This window comes from Calypte anna, chromosome 1 (genome assembly GCF_003957555.1).
Source record: "Calypte anna isolate BGI_N300 chromosome 1, bCalAnn1_v1.p, whole genome shotgun sequence".
In the NCBI taxonomy this organism is placed as follows: Eukaryota; Metazoa; Chordata; class Aves; order Apodiformes; family Trochilidae; genus Calypte; species Calypte anna.
The window spans coordinates 67,270,627-67,296,602 of record NC_044244.1 but is presented as its reverse complement, the minus strand read 5'-3'; the positions used below and the strand labels follow the sequence as shown (position 1 = coordinate 67,296,602).

The 25,976-nt window shown below is 39.1% G+C and overlaps 1 protein-coding gene across 1 annotated transcript in view; it reads right to left on the bottom strand.

Annotated features, from left to right (window-relative positions):
• The window catches only part of NAV3 (neuron navigator 3), a 264,054-nt gene that overhangs the window by 100,658 nt on the left and 137,420 nt on the right, over positions 1-25,976 (bottom strand). Inside the window, 3 exon segments of the mRNA XM_030463599.1 lie at positions 2,684-3,067; positions 3,975-4,083; positions 18,488-18,603. Coding sequence (XP_030319459.1) covers positions 2,684-3,067; positions 3,975-4,083; positions 18,488-18,603 — 609 coding nt within the window.

The window sequence follows — 25,976 nt, the reverse complement described above, 5'->3', positions numbered from 1 at the left end:
AAGTTTTTAAATTTCAAGCAACAGAAATAATTTCTGGAATGCCTACCTACACCTTAGTATCTCAACAAGAGGTCTTGGTTCTTATAACTGAGCAGTATGACAAGCTTTTCCTGCTCTCAAGACCTGTCCATTATTTTCTGTGAGAAGCACCCATCAAACTCTCTTCCCTCGAAAGCTCTTGGTTTTTGCATTTTCCTCTTGTAATTTTTATGCCATTAGTGTAGTAACCTAGTAAAGAGTTTGCACTTCACTTTTTTTTTTAAATTTTTTTTTTGGTGAAGGATCTTGCAGATGTATGGTACGTAACATAGAAGTATACATCCATAGAAAAAAAAATGGCATACTTCAGTGAACCTGCTTAAAGTAAACCTACAGGATAACAGAAAAAAGTGTGGTCCTGATAACAGGATGATGGCTGAGATGTTCTACTGGAGTTCACTCCCTATGCAAATAATCTTTAAAACCAGTTCTCTTCGAGCCGCAAAACGGCACCACTCAGATCCATCTTTTCAGGTGCACAAACATTTAGTTTCAACAGCTCTAAACATAAGCCAAGGCTCCAGATGCTCTTCTACCCCTCTCCCTGCACTTCCTTCTGAGAGTGGCTTTAATTGAAATCTGCAGAGCTAATCCAGCAGTCCAGGAGCCCCAGGTTCCACTACCAGAGCTTGGGTTGGGCAAGACAGTGCAGAATTTGAGAGCAAAGATGTGGTAGTTAAGCACTGTGCTGTGAGACTGCTACAGGCTGAGATAGCATCATCCTGGGACTGGCAATCTGGATGAAGGTAATTTCAGGTGCATTCAAACACAGAGGTCTGGTTTCCTTATTTTTAACTAAACTCTAAGGAATATTATGCACTGGTAAGATTTGGCCTGGAGTTCAGCAAAGGATTTCTGAAACCCTGGTATCTGGAGTCTGCAGAAGGTATCTTCAAATATGTTTCCAAAGGTAAATTAACAGTCATACTCACATACTAGATTTATCCTTTTATTAAAGAAAAAATTTAGACTTCTTGACAGATTATTTAGCTAGGGGAGAATTATGATGAAAATTTCATTCCTTTCCTCATTCTAATTTCTAATTACTGCTATATTGCTGTCCCCAAGTTTTAAAAGTAATTAAACTGAAAATGGAAGAGGCATAAAAGAGTTAAAACTACATGCCTCAATTAAATCTGAATTTTCAGAGCTTATTAACTTGTTTTTAACATTTACTGCACCTACAATTGTTAAGAGAGCACATTACAACTTACTTTCTATTGATTCATCCTTATTACAAATGCAAAGAAAGGTCATGCATATGACTATATTAATTCTCTAATGTGATAAGCTAATTAATAAAGTTCATCAGGCACTGTAAAAGATTCCAGTATTTGTTGGTTTTTGGGTTTTTGTTTTTTATTTAAACAAACCCAAGCATCCATCAAAGGCAGCCTTTATATTTTGTTTATGATAAAAATTCTTCAGACATTAAAGTATTATGCTTTCCACAAGTCTTTTCTTTGTTCTATCACACATGAACATGGAATCCTATTTGACACCCACTAATTCTATGCTATGGACAACCTTGTCAGCAGTGCTCCATTCACAGGTCACTGAGACAGTGCATCAAGGAGATACAGGAATTTCCTTTCTTTATAAATATGCTTTTTATAGAGGTCTATCTTTGGATGGTGCTTGAGGTGAGGCCTTACTGTAGAGAGGGCTTTGATCACAGACTTATAGTAGGCCCTAGGAAGGTATCATATCCAATTTCATCAGCTGCCATTCTCTAATCATAGCTATACTTCAAACTAAAAGATTAGATTGACAACAAGAGTTCTAAATTTATATAAAGCAGTGTGGTGTGACATGGCCATGAACTCCATGGGACTTCTGTCAAACACAATGTTACCTCAGCCACCAAGCAACTTTGAGATTCCAACAACAGCAATGAACCAGAATTTATGAATGAGTAAAAAAAGTAGAATGGCTTTTTTTTTTGTATGATTCTTTAGGTGTTCTACACATACATAGGAGTGAAGTGGCTTTTAAGATTGAAGTAAGAATGTTAAATAGCAGTTTCAAACATAGGGAATAGAATCAATCAACTGATTAAGCAAAAGTAAAAATATTTTTTATTCTTCCTCCTAGATATGCTGGGAGAATAACTGATTTAGTCCTCTAAGAGAAGATGTTCCTACAGCTCAGACGATACGCATAGCTAAAAAGCTGGTGTAAAGGCCCATCACACAGACTACACTAGACAATATCTGAAGTGGAGACAGAGAAAGTCAGGCCTGTCAGAAATAATTTTTCATCAGCTGCAACCAATATCATATCTACCACCTTGAATAAGGTGCAAAAATACCAAAAGAAGACCCAACCCAGGAAAAGCCATGAAAGATTCTGCTTTACTGTAATAACTAAGAAATTGAAGCAAGTAATAAGAAGTACCTGTGTTCTTATCAAAGCTCATAGCAAAGTCATGTTGATTCTGAAGGAAAAGAGCTGAATTTGAAGGTAGGTGATAAAATCACTGGAAGCTTAGGGGCTTTTGTATCTCTATATATATATAGATATGTGTGTTTTTACGTAGCAACCATAATGCAACTTCCACTTGTTTGCCAGAATTTGTTACCAAAATCCCACCACATCTGCTCACTGTTCGTTAGTTCAAACGAGGAAAAAAAGTTTTACTTACCCACTGTTGATGTCATCAGTTCGGAGGCTCTTCCCAAGAATGTCCCCATCGCTCATATAGCCCCCAACGTCCACTTCAGCAGACATGTCCAAATCATCACTCCCCTTCTCACTCATCCCCATCTGTGAGATATTTCCCAGGCGAGACACAGCTGCTCGGCGCAGAGGGGTGGTGTACATGAAACGGGAAGGGTCTGTGTGTATGAACCGACTTGTGCTGCTGCGAGGATAACCAGTGCCCAAGGATGGGGCATCTCCTGCCTGCAGCCGGGGACTCGCCTGCCCCAGCCTCCACGTCACCGGGTTGGACCGGCTCGTCAAGCTTGGGATGCTTCTCCCATTCACCTCAGTTGTCACAGTGCTGTCAAAAGTTGTCTCCAATGTGCTGCCAAACAAAATGGAGAAGTCAGTGAGCTGTGCTTTCTTTTATTCCCGAGAAGCATGGAAAAGCAAAGGCTGGAAGAATTTTTATTTTGTTTTTAAAAACGCTCTCTGCGTGTTTCTGAGTATGCATGTGCACACATATATTTAGTATACAATAAGCCGTACTTTTAAAATAACCTGAAATAAATTTTATGTGGTTTTAAGTCAATGCATAGAAAACAATAACCATCCTTCTGAATGACTGTATGACTCAGTTCAGGAAGGATATCAAGGTCCCGGAGCAGGTCCAAAGGAGGGCAACTAAGCAGGTGAAGGGACTTAAGCACATATCCTATGAAGAGAGGCTGAGGGAGCTGGGGCTGCTCAGCCTGAAGAAGAGGAGGCTCCGAGGAGACCTCATCACTCTCTACAACTCCCTGAAAGGAGGTTGAAGCCAAGTGGGGGTTGGTCTCTTTTCCCAGGCAACTCTCAGCAAGACAAGAGGGCACGGTCTTAAGTTGTGCCAGGGGAGGTTTAGGTTAGATATTAGAAAGAAATTCTTTATGGAGAGGGTGATCAGGCATTGGAATGGGCTGCCCAGGGAAGTAGTGGATTCTCCGTCCCTGGAGATATTTAAAAAGAGACTGGATGTGGCACTCAGTGCCATGGTCTGGTAACTGCAGCAGTAGTGGATCAAGGGTTGGACTTGATGATCTCTGAGGTCCCTTCCAACCCAGTCAATTCTATGATGATTCTATGATTCTTTGACAGTAACATATATTAAAGTCACATTTAAATTGTTGAGGCAATCTAGCAAACAGCATGGTTGGTGCCATAGATAATATTCCCCTGCAATTCTTATTCATTCAGCAACTAGTAATACTCTCCTACAGTGTAAATTTTTAGGACTCTACACAAAACCAGTGTACCTGTGGCTTATCTGTGTCCCTCTAAGGCTGGACATGGTTTCTTCCAAATTCTGTCTCAGGTCTGCTATATTCTTTACAGTTCTCATTCTTCTTGTTTCAGGATCTTCCCCTGGAATAAAACAGGAAAGACAGCATGAGTTTTAGCACATGAGAGTGTTTAAGGTTGAATGAAGTACATACAGCCGGGAAATCTTATAAAAATTGAAACCTCATATTTTCAGTAATAGAACACACATAGGCTTATAAATAACATGCTGTATGTAAAAAAAAAAACCTGAAAAGGGTCTTGTTGAAGTATCACTATTAGGGCCCAAATATCAATGAAACCCAGATTTACATTTATCTCTGTAATCAAGGCACGATGCAGTCCCAGACCACTTGTTACATTACACAGCCCTTTTCCTCCTTGAAATTTTACATGACTTGGTAGAAAATAAAGCCACAGTTTATCTTTGTCTGGAAAGAACTGGGGTATCTGTTACAATGACTCTTCAGTATGCACTTAACATGCAGGCTATTTCAAAGCGTTGCTTAATTCAGGCACTTGATAAAGCAGTTTTCCTTAACTGTAAAGGTTTCATGAAGGGGGGATTATTTTTCATATATGATTTAAACATAGTCTTCTTGGGATAAAAATCTGAATACTCTAAACACATGCGTCATTTATGTAAATATGGATTTTAAAAGCCTTCAGGAATCCTTTGTGACTGGCTAGTTTGGTATCTTGAATGGTAAATCCCACAGAACTTCACCTGTAACATCCCAAATCATGTTTACTTCACATGATATTAAAACAAACACAAAACAAAACAAAGGAAACCAAAAAAAAGGGAAAAAAGGAACAAAAGGAAAATGTAAGAAGCCTCAAAACGAACTCCAAGAATCATAAATGAATGTACAGAAAAGCATGTTTTCTAGCATATAAAGTAATTTTTATTTCATTTTTCTCTAGGAGAATAAGAGAATTTCAAAAGTAAATCCATGACAAAATTTCTGATGGCTTTGAGTCAAGTGTTCTGCTTCTGGTTGTGTCCTATACCTTTTGATTGTAAGAAGGCTGGCAAGAAGCATCATTATTATATGTACATTGCTGAATGTGGAGAGGCAATAATTCCTTTTGACTCTGTCAATGATCATTTTTATGTCATAACTTGTTAATTTTACTCCTTATTCTGGAAATACTATTGTGTAACCCATAAACTATCTAATATTTAATTCCAGATTTCAGCATTTGCATCCAGAACAAGCTTTTAATCTAATATTGGAATCTTTATGACATGTTTTTGTCTGGTGAACTTAAAGTCAACACATACAAAAATCAAGATCCAAACTCCAAGCAGAGGGAAAATACCACAAAGCACACTTTTACATTGTAAAATGTAAAATACACATGCTGATAGACATATTCAAGTTGCTCTATTTCTCATTCTGTTGCCACCTTTCTTCCTCCCAGGTTTGTGTGTGAGTTTATAGAAGATGTAACAGTGGTGAAATCTCTGAGGAAAAGCATAGTGAGAGAGAGGTAAAAAAAAAAACAAACAGGTAGAAGACATTTGAAAAAAAAAAAAGAAAATAGAAAAGAAAAACAAGGAAAAGGAAAATTGGTAAAAATGTGAACAAGGAAGGAGATCCTTTAGAATTTAGAGCTTGCAAGACAAGTTGCATAGGAGAGAGAGATGAGCAATACCCATTATGGGGCTAGAAACAATGACACTGTTACATTTAACAAAGTGTTTTGGAAAAGTAAAGCAAAAAAAATAAGCATCTGGGGAAAAAAAATGTGGTAAGGCAAAAGGATCTTAGCACAACCTCTGTTTGAAGGCATGGGGAAAACATAGTAAGGTTGACTGGCAAATGATGCAAGGTACTAGCCAATGCACCCTGCAGCTGTGGCTTAATGTCAAGCTAGCTTTGACAGCAGTGCCAGGCTGAGGGTTTTCCATCTATTCTGCACTGGTTGTGTCTTCTGTCCTCTTTCCTCTTCCAAGCAGTCCTTCAGGAACTGCTCTTTACTTGTTTTATTGCTCAAAGTCAATTATCCAGTGGTTTTATGGTCAAACAGTACAGAAGCCTCTGGGTTGGCATGGTGGAACGGATGGTGAGGTCACTTGGACAAGCTGGGGATGAGAAGTAGGGATACAAGCCCATATCTGCTTCCAATCTCTCCATCTTCTCAAGCCACACCCCAAGGTCACAACATTTTGCACCATAAAATAAACTACCTGTCTGCATTTTCACATGTAATACTTTGCAGGAAGATTTGCCTCACTCAGAATATTCACCACCAGGTTGAAATTATCTCTAGTCCTGTGTTTCAAGGTAGAGGCATTCAATCGAGCACCCTGCTGATCACTGTGCCCATGGACCCCATGTACTGTTTGCAGAGGTTTCTGCACCATCCTGAATGTTCCCATGAAGCAAAAGGTCTCATGCTAAGGCAAAGCTGGAGACCTTTAAGTACTGTTGGATTAAACCTGCTGTTGAAAGCCCTGACAGCTCCCAGACAGGCTTTCCATGCCTGAGCTCAGCTCCTCTCTGATGCTTCCCTTTGCTTTCCCTCCTCTGCCAAATGCACTCAAACGTACTTCCAGGAGCACATTACAACACCTGGATGGAGAACACCAAGACCTGTTTTTCTTGCTCTACCTAAAGCCAGAGGTGAAAGTGGTGTTGGTATAAGAAAATTTTCTGTTACACATAGAAAGATAAATTCCAGGTTGTAAGCAAGCAGGATTGAAGGCAAAGCAATATTTTACTTTTATATTTATTTGAGGAACTAAATATAACTAATATTTTCAGTAACTTTACCCTTTCCTTCCTTGTTCATTCTTGTCAGTTATCCTTTGCTGTATGTTAACATTAAAAATTCTTGCAGCAAAAATGACAACTGTCTTTTAAAATATATATTGTACAGTTAGTAGCATAACAAAGCCTTAAAGTATAATTGCAATTAAATACAAAGGTGCATGTATTTGGCAAACTGCCAAATATGTTTTGACTGAGAAGAATGTTTAGATCTGAGAAAAAACGTACCATAAAAGTAGTGTTATTCTATCCTAGAAAGGTCCTTTGATCTCTTAGTTTCAAAACCTTTCCATCATTTTTTTTTCTAAGATACAACTAGAGTTTTGTGATTTTAAAATACTACATAGTATTTACTACAGAGTATACATACAAAATCCTTATAACTGTAACTATTAGTATTTTTAAAATAATTTTTCTTTTTCCTTTCCAACCTTTTCTTAAGGCTATATAAATGGATTCAAGCTGAACCACGGATGAACAAGTCAGAAAGTATAAACATTTGAACATGATGATTGTGATGTTTTCTGTGCTGGGTAAAAGATTCTCAGACCTAACTTGCATCTGACATTACCTGCACTTTCAGGATAGCTCTGTGGGTCCCCATCAACACCAAACCCCATTCTGTACAGAGGAGCATGGGATGGTGGAGATGTGTGATTTCTGAAAGCTACCTAGAAGAGATGCTATGGTGCTTGTTGCAGCAGGACTGGGACAAACTGTATGGGTACAAAGGGAGCCCAGACTACCCCAGGCACCACATTTCTTACTGCTATGCCCACTGGCATCAGAGAGTCTATCTATATGTGCATTAACCTAGCACATCAGAATGGCATCCTGGCTTTTTTATCTCAAGTGATTATGGTTTGCAGGCTGAAGAAAAGCCATTCTATTTCCTATGTGGATGGACTGGGATAAGAAAGTACCCTGAAACTTTCTGTCAAAATTCTGTTCCACTTAAAAGAAAATCCGATGTAAATATTTTACTGATTCCATGCAATGCAATCTGCTCATATCACTACAAGCTTCATCACTTAGAGTTAAACATTAATATTACAAGAAATTTTCCCCAAATTCTTGCCTGTAAGCAATAAACCATTACAAGTTCTCTCTACAGATTTCTAGAGAACACATTCATGTCTTCCATTGTGTGAGTTTTGTAAACAGGAAATTGGAAGAAATATTTTACAAAAAACACCACCCAGGTTAAACATTTACATTCACAATTCAGAAGCTCACCCATAGTTGTACATTTAATAATACAGTTTATAATAACTTCAGTACTTCCACACATGTAATTACAGTCCAAAATGGAGACGTGGGAAAATAATTCCATTAATTGTCTGATTTTCATAAAAGGACTTAGAGATAATAAGTAGCTGCCTAGAAAATTGTCCACTCTTGGATATAGAAATCTATTCACAAAGTTCCAATTTTACTCTGAAGGTGGGGAAACTGAGGCTTAGAAGAGAACAGTAATTCGGTCAATGAAATATAGTTGAAGAGGAGCAGGGGCAAGTGGAGAGCTCAGCATCTTTTGCTAACAAGCCTATAATCTATAGGAGAAGCCCCTTTTAGCATACTTGTATAATCTAATAATAAAAGGTGTGCATAAAGAGAGAATCCTTGCTACTTTTTTTTTTTTTTTTTTTTGAGATCGTATCTTTTTACTTTACATATAGAGCAAACATTTTATCCTGAATGTTTAAAACCACTTAGGATTAACATATCCACCAGCAAAAAATCTCCAGGCTAGACACATGCTACATAGCCTTGGAAAAGCAAGCAGCCACTTTCAACCATTTGACTGACTGAAGAACAAAGCTTTGGAAATGAACACTTTGAGCACTCTGATAAAGGGCTGAGAGATGAAAAGTAAAGCCAGCAACACAGAGTCCTTTTGAAGAACCTATAGCTGTGAACTTCAAATGATCACTGGCATGCACTGATATAACTAAACCGGTCATTTAAACCAAACCAAAACCCTGGTGCTCACAATTCCACATGTAGGGATGAAATCAGGGGGGGGAGGGGGCCAGAAGAGGGAAGCAATACTGGAGGGAGAGCTTGTACATTGGTCAATACATTTTCTATCTAAAGAAAACTTTGGATTAAGGATTTCAATTTGAAATTCAAACAAAGATTTTAAAATTGAGATATTTATTGGTAAACTTAAATGCTTCACCTTGTATTTTCAAACAAATTAGTAAATTATGCTCAGTTATTCAAGGGCTGTTGCTGCCCACGCACCCATCAAAAGTAATGTAGACATTTGTCTTTATTTCATAGTCTTTAGAAGTAGGAGTAGGCAAAAAAGGAAGAAATGTCTAGATACTATTTTTGCATGCTACTGCAAATAAACCCAGTTCTGTCTTGTGAAATCACCATCAAGATCAAAAATCTGCTCCATGCAGATTTGTGCTAACACTTGGGTCATCTCCTGCCCTTCCTGATGTCAAGCCAAAGTTAACTTACCTAAAATATCAGTATAAAGGACCTGTTCTAGGTCCCCCAGCATTGTTATTATGACATCTTCATCCAGATGTGCTGTCCCTTCACGTAAGCAGCCTTCCTCCTCCTCCTCTTCTGCCCAGTTCCTGCTGGGGAAACGGGACATGCAGGACACATTTTCATCATCTGATTTTCCCATCTCTTCATTGTCAGTCTCAAAGGCTTCACCTGTGTGCAGGTCTCTTGCTCTCCTTGACATCCTCCTTCCAGCAGGCGGTGGTGCCTGAAACACTTGGGGTGCAGAGAGGCTACACTGGCAGAGAGGATGCACCAACTGGGAGTGCCTTGGGAAGGGGACCTCTGCTCCTCTGCTTCAGCTTTCCACTGGTGATCACTCTGGCTGGACTTGAAGGTGTTTCCAAACCAGTGCCCTCTGTGTGAGTATCGTGTCTTGTCCCCTTCAGTGATGAGTGTGAGAGTGGTAAGAGACTTTTGCTTCTGAAGATGAACACACCCTCTCCTAACTTCCTTGCCTTTAAACACTGACAGTTCAGCAGCTGATCACTGCATCTTTCCGGCAGGGCTTTCAGCTCAGTTAGATCTCATATTTCTGAGGTGGACAGCAGTTCAATTCTCCCAAAAAGTCTGAGAAGTGATTCTTCCAGCACTACACGCTGCACATCCCAGGTAGCATATACTTGCACTCACAAATGAAAAGCACAGCTCAGCCATGCAGTGTATGTACTGTAAATGACTAGACAGGCACAGTCATTTTCTTTAAAATTATTCTGCTGTCCCTGCTAAGCCACTTCTCTCCCATCACGTTAATCTGCAGTACTTACAGTCATTTTCACTTGGATTTCTCTCAAGCAGAAGAGAATTGATCAAACACTCTGCTCCAGCACAAAAGTAATTCCAAAAGCCAACTGTGTTTTCCCCTCTCCATCCAACCACTGTTCTCATCGGGGTGGTGGGCCTGCATCTCTGGCTACAGCTGCTGCCTTCTGAAATCAAACGTAGGCACGAGTGCTGTCTTGGGCTTGCTTCCTGCCTCTCAGCAGATCATGCCTGATCCCAGTGCATGGCTCTTCACTTTAGATGGGCTGACACAGAACTGCAAGTACAGCCTCCACGTCAGAGCTCAATAAAGAGCTGAAATTAACCACTGAAGCAAAGCTCTGCACAAGCCTCCCTACATTTTAGTATTCAACCTGCATTCCCAGATATATGACTCTTCTCTGCTGCTGCAGTGAATGCTGCTGGCTGCCATGGCAGCAAACATCCTGGTGAATTAAACCGGAGACACAGGGGCCTCTGCCCAGTTTGCAGTGCCATAGGTTTCAAGACACAGCTTCTCCTGAACAGAATGCTACCCTAACAGACCTAGCTCACAGGCAGCTCCTGTCTTTCTCTTTGAAAGGTAAGGAAGACAAACTATTTCTTACATAGCACTGCTGCTCCCTAAAAGTGCAGAAAGTTAGAGCAGATTTGCAATTGGACTTTCAGTCTTGCAATTTCTGGTATAAATAAAAAATACGTAATTGAACATCACAAAAAAGCTGAAAAATGGAAGACAACAGCACCTACACAGTAAGGTGATTTATAAAAGAAAGTATTTTATTTCTTTGTCCTTAAAATGCACTGTTTGTTTGATTCTCTTTGAGATTCAGATACTAACATGCTGTAATAAAATAATTGTTTCACAATCTTCTGAAGAAAGCCTATTAATGGAATGGTGATTTTTTTTTAAAAAGCAACTCAGTATCATGTTTGAACTAAGTTCACCCCTTCTATATGATGTTTTAAAATACATTACCAAGAGATAGAAGGCTTATGTTTAAAGCTATACCTTTTCTCACAGAGAAAAATATATTAGTCCCAGAAATAATTGACAGATAAACAAAGGACTGATTGCAATTACAATTTTTGAGATACAACCTTTTTACGTAGCTGAAAATTTATTTCATAAAACATTCTGTAGAAATCTACAAAAATGAAAATTGGTGTATAGCAATATATGGATTTTGTCAGTGTGAAACATATCTATTGTGCTAGATATGCCAGCACTGAATCTCTACCTGAGAAACCTTGACAGGGAAATAACCTTTAAAAATGCCACTTTGAGGATTACACAGTGTTTCCTGTGTGAATAAACAGGTGTCAACAGAAGCCTCAGTGTGTACTTCTTGCTTTTTGCTGTCTCAGTTTACAGTTTTTAAAGATATGTAAAGAAAAAGTACATTGAGGAAACTCGTTAGAAATTTTAAAGGAAGGGTACGTTATTTTTCCTAGATGACGCTTATATATGCAGAACTAATCTGGAAAAAATTAGTAGTCTCAGTAGTCTCAAACAATGATGGTTTTCCTTTTTAAATTGCTGGCAGATTCCTAGAAAGAGAAGGCCCACAAAAGGAGAAGATACTACTCCTCCTCTCCAGTTAGCCCACAAAGTCTGACTAAGGGGAGGCAAGATGAATGTGCTGTCAGCCTGAGCACAAAAGCATTCCAAATATTAAACCCCTTCCACTACTTCAGCATGGAAACAAAAAGCAAAACCTTGATGGTTGCACTGCTCTATCTGCTCCCAGAGTCTGACAGCTTTAGTGACATAGGGGCCCTTAAAAGTTTGTGATGAACCTGCCAGTGTTTGCTTGCAGCAAGGCCTACTGGGTGCACTGGTGGAGATGCTGACACTGCCCCAGCTGAAGAAGCAGAGCTCCAGCATTGCCTCCATGCTCCCATACTGGTGCTGGCTGTAGCTGCCCATTCAGTGTGGCTGAGGAAGCTTTTGAGATTATTAGGAAGGCTTCACAGGGTTGTATTTACAATACAGGATTTGTAAAATGAAGGGAAATCTCTTTATTTTCCTACTCCTTGCTTTTAAAACCTCAACATATACTCAAAAGAGCATGGTATTATCAGTTGCTGTGTTTCAAACAAGAGGGAGGACGGTGGTTTGGCTCCACGCAGCACCATGATGCAGTGGGATCAAGGGATCAGGACCTGTCCCACCAGATACAGCAACAGTGAATCTCTCCCTGACAGCCTCAATAAATGCACAGTAACTCCCTAAGCCACCCTTTCATATCCAAACATACAGAGTCAGTGGCTTGTCTGCATGGTCAGCAGGTATAGACCCACTCTGCATCCATAGCAGGTGTGTATGCAACAGCCATTCCTGTGGCTCTGCATCCGGCCTCCAGTGAGCCCTGGGAACAGGGTGAACTCCCTCCTGCTAAGCGTTGCTCTGCCAGGGAAGCAGTGCATGGTGTGGTGTAGTGAAATGAGGCAACCAGGTGCCACTAATTGCCAGGGAGTGGCGTGATCTTATGTTAAGCCCACCTGTGCCTGATTAGGGTGGGCCCCCACTGCGCATGAGCAGGACCAGGGGGCCAATAAAAGGTGAGTCTTGAAGGACAAGCTCAGCTCATTCCTGAGCATGCCTGCAGAGAGGTTAGTCGCTTCCCTCAGCACTGTACTACCTTCATTGCGCCACTAGTGCTCATTGCCCTGAGGGTGAGGCTCTGAGGAGTCTTGAACCCACAGCCTCAGCATTGCTCGGGTAGTCTGTATAACAGCGTGCCAGCTGGCTGCGCCACTCAAGCCTCACCCTCAGGGTGATGAGCTCTAGTGGCGCAATGAAGGTAGTGCAGTGCTGAGAGAAACAACTGACTGACCTCTCTGCTGGCTAGCTCAGGACTGATCTGAGCTTGTGCTTCAAGACTCACCTTTTATTGGCCCCCTAATCCTGCTCATGCGCAGTGGGGGCCCACCCTAATCAGGCACAGGTGGGCTTATCACAAGCTCATGCCCACTACCTGGCAATTAGTGGCACCTGGTTGCCTCATTTCACTACAGTGTGGCTGCCCAGCCCTGAGCAGGGACTGACAGAACAGGCCAGGAAGTCATCTTTCCAGCTGGGAGCAGAAAAACTTGGAGAAGGTGATGAAATATCTTCACCTAATGAGCCACTCTAAACCTCATATATGGTGTTGGCAATAGGTGCCTCATCACCCCAGGCTGGAGGGGTCTCTGGTGGGGGTATAGCTGAGTCCCAGGCAACCCAAGGGGTCTCAGTGTCTCTGCAGACCTGTTTCTCTCCCACCTAGGTCATTCACGGCAGTCCAGCTTCAGCAGGACATAGGTCATGATCCATCATCCAGCCACAGGCATGAAACCTTAATTTTTTTTGGGAGCCACATGAGGGCTACACACGTGCTGCAGCCACATGCTGCAACTCCAGCATCCACCAGTCTCACATCCACCAGCCTCACTTCCATCTCTACAGACATTAAAAATACAGTGAGGCTAATGCTGGGATATGGAAGTATTCAGGCTAATCACACAACCTTTTTTCAGTCTTCATTTGTTAGAGCACCATACTACTGCCCTTAATTAAAAGATTATGTGAATTTTTCTCCCATTCATCCCCTGGCCTCCGCACTTGGTAGACAGATCACCAGGACCATCCTCAGGTGCATCAGACGCATATGTACATCTTGGACCAATTACACAGCACAAAGAACATTGAATTCCTTCTTCTGCTTTACCACACTGCTCTGTGGTGTTTAATTTAACAAAAGATAAAATTGCAACGTGGAAAAAGCTCAGATTTATTTACGGAAAATATTTTTATAAAGCTCATCCCTCCATTTTAAATGAATGAAATATAGTAAGAAGGAAACTAAGCAGGTTACAAGAGACCATAGGAAAGTAAATATCATGACAGAGTATTATTCCCCAACAACCTTGCTTATCAGTGTACTCCATATCCACCACACAGGACTATTTTATAAAACAAGAATAGCCCACAGAACTTCCTCAACATATCATAGTCAGTGTAATGTATGACCTTATGTTTATTTTCCCTTTTATAAAGGAATTTAAAAAATATTAAAAAATATATTTTAAGAACTAGTAATCTAGAGAAAAACTTTCTGTGAGATTAGACTTTCTTTGAAGACCCAGTGCAGAGCATTTCAAATGAATTATGTAAGAGATATGCAAATGCATAAGATTATGAACTTCTGCAGCTAAGCCTTTTTGAAAAAAAAAATTGTAAACTATTTCCATACCTAATTAACATTTCAGGGGCCAAAAAAGAAGCACAATAAAAAATTCACAGAAAAGCTTTAAAATTTTATGTTTGTATGCTAATCCTGCCACTGATATTGGACTCTAACTCTGAAGATTACTTTCATTTCTGTTTCAAACCTCAGATTTTCTTATAATTAGTTGATATTTCTTAATTTATTAATAATTATTTAATAACATATTTTGCATTAAGCTCTTTGTACATGTAAACACTTCTTAAAACCAAACAGTGTAATTGATTTAACAAAATAATACTTTGTAGTTACTGACATGTACAGTTTACAATGGATTATTAAATAATTAACTTACTGATACTCTTCTCCAATAAAATTGCAACAGACACTGATAAATTTCATCACTGAAATTCCTACAAGTAGGAATATTGGGAAGAACATCTGAAAAACTTATTCCTAGTCACCTGATGAAAATGAAAAGAACCAAACCAGATTATTTTATTAGACTTTTTTGTTTTCCCTCCCCAAATCCTGTCTGTAAATTATACTCCAGTTTTGCAGAAACATAGAGACCGAGTAGTACTGTTGATGCAACTGGTACATTAAGTACATTGAAGAAAGAGAGTTCCTATGTGACTGGAGAACTAGTCCTTATTTAGGACTCCCAGTCTGAGATTTCCTGGACAGAACTCTTCACAACTCTGTGCCTCATGTGTACTGAGTCTGCCCTAATGCAGAATGCACTGAAACTACTGCATGGGTGACCTGTGCTGACAGCTGGGACTCATACAGTGTGTATATGGGTATCACAAGCATCTTGCACACAGAGGGGATACCAAGGTATCGTGAGCAGTACTGCTGATCTCTACTTGTGCATGGAAACACCTGGGACTGCTCTGGCTGAGCTGTGAAATATTCAGAGCAGAAAAAAAAAAAAAAAAGTATGAATCACTTCAGATCACATCTGAAAAAAATTCCTATCAGAGATGGAGGAACAGTGAAGAAATTCATATTAACAGTAGCTCTACCAAGAGGCAGGACTAGTGTTAGGCATAAGCCATGTGGGAAATTACCAAGAGCAGCAGATTTGTGGAGATAAGCTAAAAATAAAGAGGTTGTTCTGTTTATCAGGGCAGCACTTAGGAGTCCAGGTCTACACCAGCTTCACCATCTCCTTTACATCCAGCACCACCTTCCTCTCACAGCTATGAAAATCAAGTGATTACTTGCCTAGTAGAGGGAAGGAAACCAACAGTTTACACTGAGTTTGCCCCATCTTTTCATCCACTCTGAGCGATTTTTAAGGGCAACTGGCTCCCTTAGAAATGGGAAGATACAGCTGAAAATTACCCCTATGTTTTCTTGATTTCCCTCTCTTTTTCCTCATTTCCCATGTTGAGACAGTGGCAGAGAGATGTGAACTGCCTTGCTGGGCACAGAAAACAGAGCAGTGACCATCCACCACTAGAGCAAGGAAATTGGCTTCATTTTGGTACCCTTAATCACTCAGGAAAAGCATGCCTGGACAAACACTCCCAAATCTTTTAAAATTTACATTGTTCACATTCAAGCTTTGCCTATATTGTGCAGAAGTCTTGCCATGGTTGCTGCATTCTTTTAAGATTGATTGGTTGGTTTTTGCCCTGAAGTGGATTAGGAGCTGTGATACAATCTGTTTGGCTGCTTATGGGAGCAGTTATCTTCAGCCAAGAGACAGTAACTAGTATGAGTCTGTAAATACTCTGGAAGCAGAGAAATACGTGTGGTGATACAGACTAAGATATCATAGTGCTGAGCATTTTATACTTAGTTGCCAATATTTTCCACTATAAAACCAATAAAGACTAATGAAGCAGAAATACAATGCAGGTGGAGCAGCAATTACGAACCTGCTCCTATAAGCTGCTCAGTCACTTCCACAGATGCTCAGTCCCTTGCATGACCCTTTTTGATCCTTACTGCCTGCTAATATATTGTACTAGTGTGTTTGGCTACCAAGTTGTAAAAGAAGTTTGAGATAACATAAAGATGATGTCCCTCCATAGCAGCAGTCGGGGATTTCAGGTAAATGACAATATCCAAGTGAAAGTAACTCTGGGTTCACCTCTTGGCACCCTGGATATAAGTGACCAGAGCAAGGAAGTAACTCCTTCTTTTCTCCTTGCTACTACTGGTATAATCCCTTGATCAGACCAGAATAAAGATGTTCTTAAATAAGATAATTTAAATTGTCCTTACTCATGGCCATTCCATCATGGAATACTTCCCTGAATAGCCATCACAAGGGCTTTTTCCCATGCAGGTTCATCAATGAGAGAATCACCAGTGACTTGGTTATCATCCCTCAGTACAGACAATTGTTTATGCAGCAAATGTAATACTTGACCCATTCATTCTTTCTGCTAATAGACAATTATGGGTCATAATTGAAAACATATCTGGTTTTCTCCATATACAATAACTAATTCATCACATTTTCCCAGTGGTTCTGTTTTACTATCTGTTATGTCAGTCAACTGCTAATGCCAGAGTCTGAATAATTAGAAACAGATTATATTATATTATATTATATTATATTATATTATATGATATTGGATTAGATTATAAACATCTCTGATATCTAGAGCCCTTTGTGCCATTTTCTTCTTTTTGATGCTGTTTCTGTTCAGAACAGAAAAAACCAGGAGACATGAGATACAATTTGATCCCTCTTTTCAGGAAGCATTGCATTGATACTATATTGTTACCATCTCTGTGGATAATTGCTTGAAAGATCTTATGATTTGTGTCTCTCAGTGATACATGCAAGACTGATGAGTCTGATTTTTGGATTAATTAAAAATACTTTTTTACTTTAACCTTAACAGACATGAGTCACTTCTAGAAAACATTTCACCATGTTTCGGAGAAACATATTTATCACAAAAGTTGGATATGCAAATAAGAGAAATTATATTCAGAAAAAATCCAAAGGGGATAAGGCAAACCGGGACAAAACCTCAGTTTTGGTATGAGTCAGCTAAATGCCAAGGCAATCCAACAAATCTTGGACATATAATTTCCCTTCTGCTAAAGAGATAATTTTAGACTGATGTGTCAAATGAGTGCAGTAAGTGACTTATAGCCTGTGTTAGAAGAATCACATGACTTGCTATAAATCCACCAGAATGTTAAAAATTTGGAGTAAAAGGGCAAAACTGCAGTCGAATCCTCCAGGACAGAGATTTCACTTTTTATTGTTATTATAAAAAATATAAGGATTAAGAATGCTAATGAAAAAGACCACAAAACAACAATAAAAATAAAAGCAAACCACAATATCCCAACAAAACAGCTCTGGTGAAGAATCTCTGTGAAAGTTGTCCCACACAACCTTGATGCAACTCAGTCCTGATGAAAAAGTCAGCTGTGACACTTTGCTTTTTATATCCATATGCAGAATTACAACCAGATCCCAAACTGATGGAAATCAGCATGGCTCTGTTGACTTCAATGGAGTTATTCTGAAAAATTGCTCTCAGCCTAATAAGGATTTTTCTCAAGGTTTACAAGGAATTTCAAAACACAATGTTTAGCAGCTTAGCTCTAGCAGCAGCTTCTACGTCAGGTCCCACTAGGGCAGAGTAGAGAGGAAGGAGAACCTCCCTTGACCTGTAGGACACACTCTTCTTAATGCACCCCAGGATACCAATTGACCTTCTTGACCACAAGGACACATTGCTGTCCCATGGAGAACTTTGCATTGTCCCATTGCACGTCCCATAGGACACCAGCACTCTGAAGTTCTTCTCCATGGAGGTGTTTTCCAGCAGCTCAACCCCTAATCTGTACTATTTTGTGTAACTTATGTCTTAATTCTGATGATACAAGTTAATTTGATGATCTTAAGGGCATCAGTGTCAAATATTCTGAAGCAGATTTTCCACTGATCCTGTTGGAGTACTCGGTATGACTAAAATAATGACTTGAAACCCTGGCTTGTGAAAGGCCAGTTTCTCAAAATGATGAAGAGGATATTTGAACAGGAGCCAATTCAGATAAGAGAACTGTGCAATTGAAGCACTAAATGTTTATGACTCAAATTTTCTGCATATTTCATACCACTCATGAACAGGGGTCAGAAGTATTATGTCAAACTGCTGCAAAGCTCCTGGTAAGAAACAGATGTAAGCAAAGAAGTTTACAGGCTTCTGCTGAATTATTGTTACTCACCAGATATCTCCTCTAGGCACTGTTTGGCAGTTTTACTGAATGACAAATCCATTTTAGTCGGACTGGTGCAGGAATCAGCAGGTGGTAAAGAGGTACTGTCATTTTCTGAGAGAGTTCTGAAATCAAGCAACAAGGTTGATTATTATTATCTGTCATACATGTATTGATAGAAATGAATGTTACTTGCAGCTCCATCTAAAACTGAACCACTGTATGGTGAAAATACCATGAATGTCACATTCTTGCTGTGTTAGACTCCAGCTGCACAAAGCTGCAAGCAACTAGGAACTCTCCCTGTCTCTCCTTTCACCAACAACTCAGAGTTAATGCTGGGAAATACAGAGCCATTTTGTTTCCTTACTTTTTCTCTGCAAGATGTGTCAACTAGATATTGTCAGAATCCATTTAAATTGGTTGTCACATCCCTGCACATGTATAAGGGAAATGAAAAGTTGTAATTGCTGAAATATTAAGTGCAAACATATTCTTCCCATTTGGGAAGAAGCTTATGCAAGGATGGAATGGAAATCTGGCCCAGATATTTAAATCTATGTGCACCTTATTTTGATAAAGCCCCTTACATAACTCTCAGGAAATGGGATAATAGAAGTTTTTCTGTTAACTTGCTAACAAATAGCCCATATTTCTGTGATGGTGTATTTCTGTGGGTATCACTTATAAATTATGAGTACCCTTTGTTATTTGCATAATTGCTACTTGCCACTGCATAATGTTAAGTAGCAAGAAATAAGCAAGCACAGGGAGTACAATACAAAATAGGTCACAAAATTGCTGTCTTTACTTAAAGGACACTTGTACCTCACGTAGGAACTGTTGAGCCAAAATGCCATTAAATAGCAACCTGTGCCACATTTTTATACAGTAGAAGAATACATCCAAAGATATACTAGCCACTTTTTGAAATTAAATGGAAAAAAGTCCTCACTTAGAATTTAAGTTCTTACAGTTCTCCTGACAAGAACAGCACACTCAGTCCTTTGATTTCTTCAAAGACTTGTGAAATCCTAATTTTAAAATACTCAAAATTCACCATAAAGTGTTTCCAATGACCAACAAAACTGTAAACACAAACATTTAACTGTGTGATGACTGTGTATTTTATACATATAGCTGATAAAAACCATGACTTATATTTCAAAAGAATCTTATGAAAACTTATTTTATGAAATAACTTTCCAGTTAATATTTTCTTCATAGTTACTAAATGGATTTTTTCAGCAATTCATGACAGTAAGTGAGGGAGCAAATATCTGCACATACAAATGACTCAAGTCGTGTCATGGTGGAATCTGTTGATTAGAACCACTTAACTCTGACTCTACATATACAGAAACAGCAATGCAAAAGATGTTTGATCTGATGCACTGTCTTTCTTACCAATTTCTGTACATTTGGGATGCTGGAAATGGACAGCTGCTCTCTTGAAACTATTTTTGGTTATCAACTGCTATTTCTCTCTGTCACACATTACTGGAAACACATCCTAAGTACACACAGCAAAGTTAACTATATCCCAATTACTTTGAATGTGATTTTATGTTTGGTGCTTGAGGACAGTGTCCTAAGAATAAAAAGCTCACTCAGTCCCTCCTCAATGTACACACACAGAAATTCCACCATCCCACCTGCTTTCTCATATTGTTTTGAATCATGAAAACAAATGAGAAATATGTTTACTTTCAATGAAAGCCACTGGGCACTGTGCACTGATGCTAATCAGTACTCTTGCCTGGGTTAGTGCTGAAACTTAGTGCTGTGTCAGCCTAAGGCAAACTCTCAGCCCAAAACCACACCTCAAAAAAAGGCTTTTATATAAATGGGGATTGGTGTGGTTTGCTGGGGCTGGAGCATGGATGGAGTTAGTTAAGAAGAATGCCAGAAAAGAGTAAGCTGCTTTTTTTTTTTACATGGGTGTAGATCAAGTAATCCCAGCATTCTCCACAAAATGTGTATGGAGTTTACATCAGTCCACCTATAGCACTGAACAAAAACGGATCCTTTTCCTCTGTTCTCCTTCTGATGCGATGGCATCAACATTCCTGACTGTGTAACTGTTCAACCATCAATCAATGCATCAATCAAGAAGGCTGATGCAAACCTTCCCCTGAGCAACTATCTCTCTTCTAAGAGAGGATAGAAAGGATCCTGTACTCAGCGCTGGTGAGGCCACACCTCGAGTACTGTGTCCAGTTCTGGGCCCCTCAGTTCAGGAAGGAGACTGAGGTCCTGGAGCAGGTCCAAAGGCAGGCAACCGGGCTGGTGAAGGGACTCGAGCACAGACCCTATGAGGAGAGGCTGAGGGAGCTGGGGGTGTTCAGCCTGGAGAAGAGGAGGCTCAGGGGAGACCTCATCACTCTCTACAACTCCCTGAAAGGAGGGGGTAGCCAGGTGGGGGTTGGTCTCTTTTGCCAGACAACTTTCAACAAGACAAGAGGGCATGGTCTTAAGTTGTGCCAGGGGAAGTTTAGGTTAGATATTAGAAAGAATTTCTTTACAGAGAGAGTGATCAGGCATTGGAATGGGCTGCCCAGGGAAGTAGTGGATTCTCCATCCCTGGAGATATTTAAAAACAGACTGGATGTGGCACTCAGTGACATGGGCTGGGAATCGCGGCGGTAGTGGATCACGGGTTGGACTTGATGATCTCTGAGGTCCCTTCCAACCCAGATGATTCTATGATTCTATGGTTCTATTCCTGTTTATTTGGACATCTATCATCAGAAAAGGATTAAGTGGTCTGGACTCCCACCCAGCATTTGAACTAACTCTAGAATATGAGGACAGGTAAACACAGAACTTCAATGATCGGGATTGCCTTCTGGCAGTGGCTATCACCTATGCAGTCAATATACTGATCCTTAACTCGTTATTCACTGTATGGTAACAGAGATGCTTATGTTAAAAGGACTGGATCTCTCTACAAGAGTACAAACAAGTAATGAGTGATTTACAGGAGCTAAGCAAACTTTAATATGATGAGTGAATCTACTAACTTAAAATAAAAATAAATACATATTTTCTTTCCCAGGTTACATTGTACCTTTTAGAGATATAAGAGATACCAATTAAAACATACTTCCATTATTCAGTGTTTATTTGCTTTTTTTTTCTTCTATTTTCAAAAACCTGATGGAGCAATAACCAGAAAGAGAAGTGGAAAACACCAGGAAAAGAGATACTTCCAAAGATTCCCATTCATAATTTTAGAATCTAATCAGGGAGATTAATTAAGCAATTCATTCAAGCAGGATCATGGAATTGCTCTGATTGGAAAATTATCTTAAAGGTCTTTTCCAACCACAATGACTCTGTACAAACTGCAGCATAAAATTCTGTTTCTGTGACACAAGATGGCATTAGGATCTAAGCCTTACAGCAGAGACACTGGATAACAAATATTGTATCATGCAAAAAATTTTAAAATGTCTGATTTAATTTGTTGAAAGAAAACCAGGGAAACACAAACCAAACATAAAAATGATGTGGTTTTCTTAAATTTGTAGGCAGGCTGAAATAGCAGCTCTAAGAAGCACAAAGTCTCCCTTTTATCTTACTTGAAATTTGAAAGGTTAAATATAATGTAAAAATAATGTAAAATAATGTCATTTGCTATCAAAATAAATAACAAAGAAACTGCTGTACTGACTTCATTCAGCATTTTTATGCTTAATTTGGTAAGAACATCAATGATTGTAATTATTTGAGGCAACAACCGAAACTCCACAGAAGAAATTTGCAGCATGAATTTTGCAGCACTTAAAGTTCCACTTACTCAACAAAACTGGTTATTTATTGTAGGAGTGATGGGCCAGAAGGCATGTACCCAGCTTTTGGGTACCCAGTATGGAGGTACCCCAAGGTAGATGCCTTTTTGTAGATGCTCAGCTGTTCTGGATCAAATCAAAATAAATAAATGAATAAATAAATAAATTCTGAAATTGTGTGCCTACCCCTGTAATTCTACTTGCACTTCTTTCTCTGAGCCATATTAACCCTATGAATGACTCAAGTGATCTCTGGAGGACTACAACATAGATCAAACTCTGGGAAAGCAAACAGCAAATTAAAAGATCTTCTCATTTGCCTTACACATTGGCCTTGAATGGCCCTCTATCCTCTACCTATTCAAAGTAGAGGATACTCTACCTATTCCTCTACCTATTTAAGGCCCGCTGCCTTAAAAAAAAAAAAAAAGCTGAATCTGTGCATCTCTCTTGACATCAAGGAAAGTGATGAAGCAATCCCACTGAGATTTCTCACAGTGCTGTGCTTCTGCAGTGCAGGTTATTTAGGCAAGCTCATGAAAACAGGACAATCTGTTTTCTATTTTAATCATGGCAATCAATGAATATATTTATCCCCAATTAATCTAGTTCTCTGCTAAAGCAAGTTCTCCTGTAACAGCATTGAACTCACTTAATGGGACAAACCCTGCTCTCAGTGATGCCTGCACAAGCTTATTCAGCTTGATTAAAATAAGCCTGTACAGGAGTAAGTAAGAACAGAATTTGAACACTGCTTAATAAGCTGTCCTTAGCACAGGCAGTCATTTCTCATCTCTGATAAAATAGACAACCTTTGATAAACACAGATCACATCAAAGATTTCTTTGATTTTCACTTGACATTCCACAAGATATCAGATGAATATGCTGGGTTTTGTTTTTGTTTTGTTTTGCTTTATTTCAAACAGTTCCCTGCGGTGCAGCTGTCTTGAATGTAGATCACTGTCAACGTAACAGGCTGGCAGGACCACATCTGGAATATGAGCAGTTTGATCACCCATGTTCAAGACATATGAGTTAAATTGGGCACAGCTGCAGGGAAGGGCTATCAGGATGTTCATGGGGAACAAGAAGCCCTTCTGAAAGGAAAGAAGAGACAACTTGGTTTAGTCTTCCAAAAGAGAGGGAAGGAGATGGGATTATTCCCTCACATATTTAAGAAGAGTAATCAAAAACAGGGAAAATCACTTTTTTAAAGTTAAAGACAGTATTAACAAAGTCATCAGTCACATATGGGTTGCTAACAATTTTTGAGAATGAGATGAGTGAGTTTCTGGAGGAGCCTTCCTGTTAGTGCAGTAAGGATTAACTACTTTAAAATAAAGTTTAGCTGGTTTGTGAAAGGGTTAATATGGTTGCCAGTGACAGAAGAGTGGCCAGAATATTATTTTTGATCCTTTAACTTACATTTTACTGATTATTTAGTCAAAGGAATATGGCCAGACTTGTCTGGATGGTAGTTTAAAAGAATGACTTCAGATCATAAACAGTAAACAACTGAAATATCAAAATACTGTTTTAACTCAACATTAATCAAGTACATGTTTATAATGATTTTTTTGCTTATTATCTTTCCCATCCATTAAGCCAACATCTCTTACCTGAAATCTTTTCTTGCACAATTATTTGAAAATCAAGCATGAGGAAATGGGAGGATTTTTCTAAAGATTCTGGTTTTGTTACAAGTAAAATTGGAGGGTGGTAATGTTTAGCTCTACCTACAATTGCAAGATTTTGGTGATGACTTGTTTTATTTTCACAACAGTAATGTAAATAATGGAAATCAATAAAGCATTGAAGTGTAACTGAATCATCATGTTTTTAAAGAACGAGTTTCATTATGTTTAGCAGCACAACCTATTACTAACAAACACAATTAACTGATAGAGTAACTTAAATTTTAGCTCCACAATCAGTGACCAGAAACAGATTCTAGTAATTAAAACTGGGCATAAATACAGTTACACTAAATCCTGAAGATGCTGCGCTTCCAGTATCTTTAACAAATAGTTTATCTTTTATTCTTGAGCCACATCCTGAATGAGGAGCTGGAATTGAATTTCAGGTACAACCTGATTATATCCTCCTTCCCATCTGTTACAGCTCTGCACTTGATGCTATGCTCCCTTGAAGCTATGCTCTAGTAATAGAATTGATTCAATCAACATATAAGAAAGGAGGTAGAAAGAGGATTTTAGTACCTGGTAAGATATTTATTTATTATACTGATATTTCATTTCTCTGCCTCTACCTAGTGAACACTTCAGTCCTGACAGAACCATAAAGTAATCTAGATCAGAAAGATGTTCTAGATGCCACCTGGTCCAAGGAACTGCTTAAAGTTACATTAAGTTACATTAAGTTGCTCAAGTCCTTGTTTGGTTATGTTTTGTACACCTTTGAGCACAAAGCTTCCCCAGGCTCTCTGGGCATTTTGCTCCAGTGTTTCACTACCCTCAAAGTAAGAATATTTTTTTCTTGCTTTTAATCAGCACCTCAAGTTCTGTAGCTTGCATCTGTTGCTTCTTACCATTTCAGCCTGCATTGGACAGAGTCTGGCCTCATCCTCTCTATGTCAGCCTATTAGGTAGCTGAAGTAACCAGTTTCTTATTCTTCAGGGACAAAAGAACTGCCAGACTCTTTTTTGTAGTTCAGCACTGACACTGAAAGAGTATCTCTGCAAGGTCTCAATTCAAACAGTACTGAAACTTCTTCCAGATGTCACTATCATAATCTACAAATGAACAACTGAAGTTTTAATGATGCACAATGTAGAAGTGCAGCTCAGGATGAGGAGTGATCAGCTAATTCCCTGCAGCAGTTTTTACGCTTTTCAGCATTTCAGACAATAAACAATTTCTGAGCACCACATCCCTTGGGATTTGTGCACTTTGGATTCTATATTCCAGCCATGGTAGAGACCCACTAAACTCCTACTCTGGTTACTGGAGGAGACAATAGAACAAAGTAATACTGCACTACGTGCATCCAGTTACAGCAATGTTTCTTTGAAATATTCCTTTAGTGTTTGAGCAAATCCACAGCAAATGCTAACTGCCAACATATCACACACTTCATGTAGGGTTGTGATGATTTACAGTGACTAAGGATTTGCCCTGTGAAATGAGATGACATCTGTGTTACTCCTGGGACTATTACTTATTTGGTGGAAGTGGCACAAACTTACACATTTTGGCTCACAAAAACACAAAACAATGGTTGCATATACAACACACACTCCTCTGTGCAAATAAATGTTGGGAACTACAGGTTCTATTAAATTTTGAGCAATTCGTAGGAAAACTAAGAACTCCAAATACTGAGCAATTAAACTGTTATTCTCCCGCTAAGATTTTATAAGAAAGAGTTGATTTTTTTTTTCAATAATGCCTCTTTTTCTTTTTCTTTTTTTTTTTTTTTTTTTGTGTATTTGCTGTAACCTAGTAAGCACTAAACTTCTGTGCTACTCTTCTCCATCTGAAATTTAAACTCCACTAGGAAGACAGGTAAATTCTATGGCCAATTGCAACATGAGTCTAAGGCACTCTGGAAGACCAGATACATACATACACCTTCTGTGTATGTATGCTGTGTATGTAGAAGAATGTGTAAATAGTGGCTGGTACGCTTTAAAAATATACAGTCACTTACACCTTTCTTTTAGTTGCTTTTCCTGCTGAATC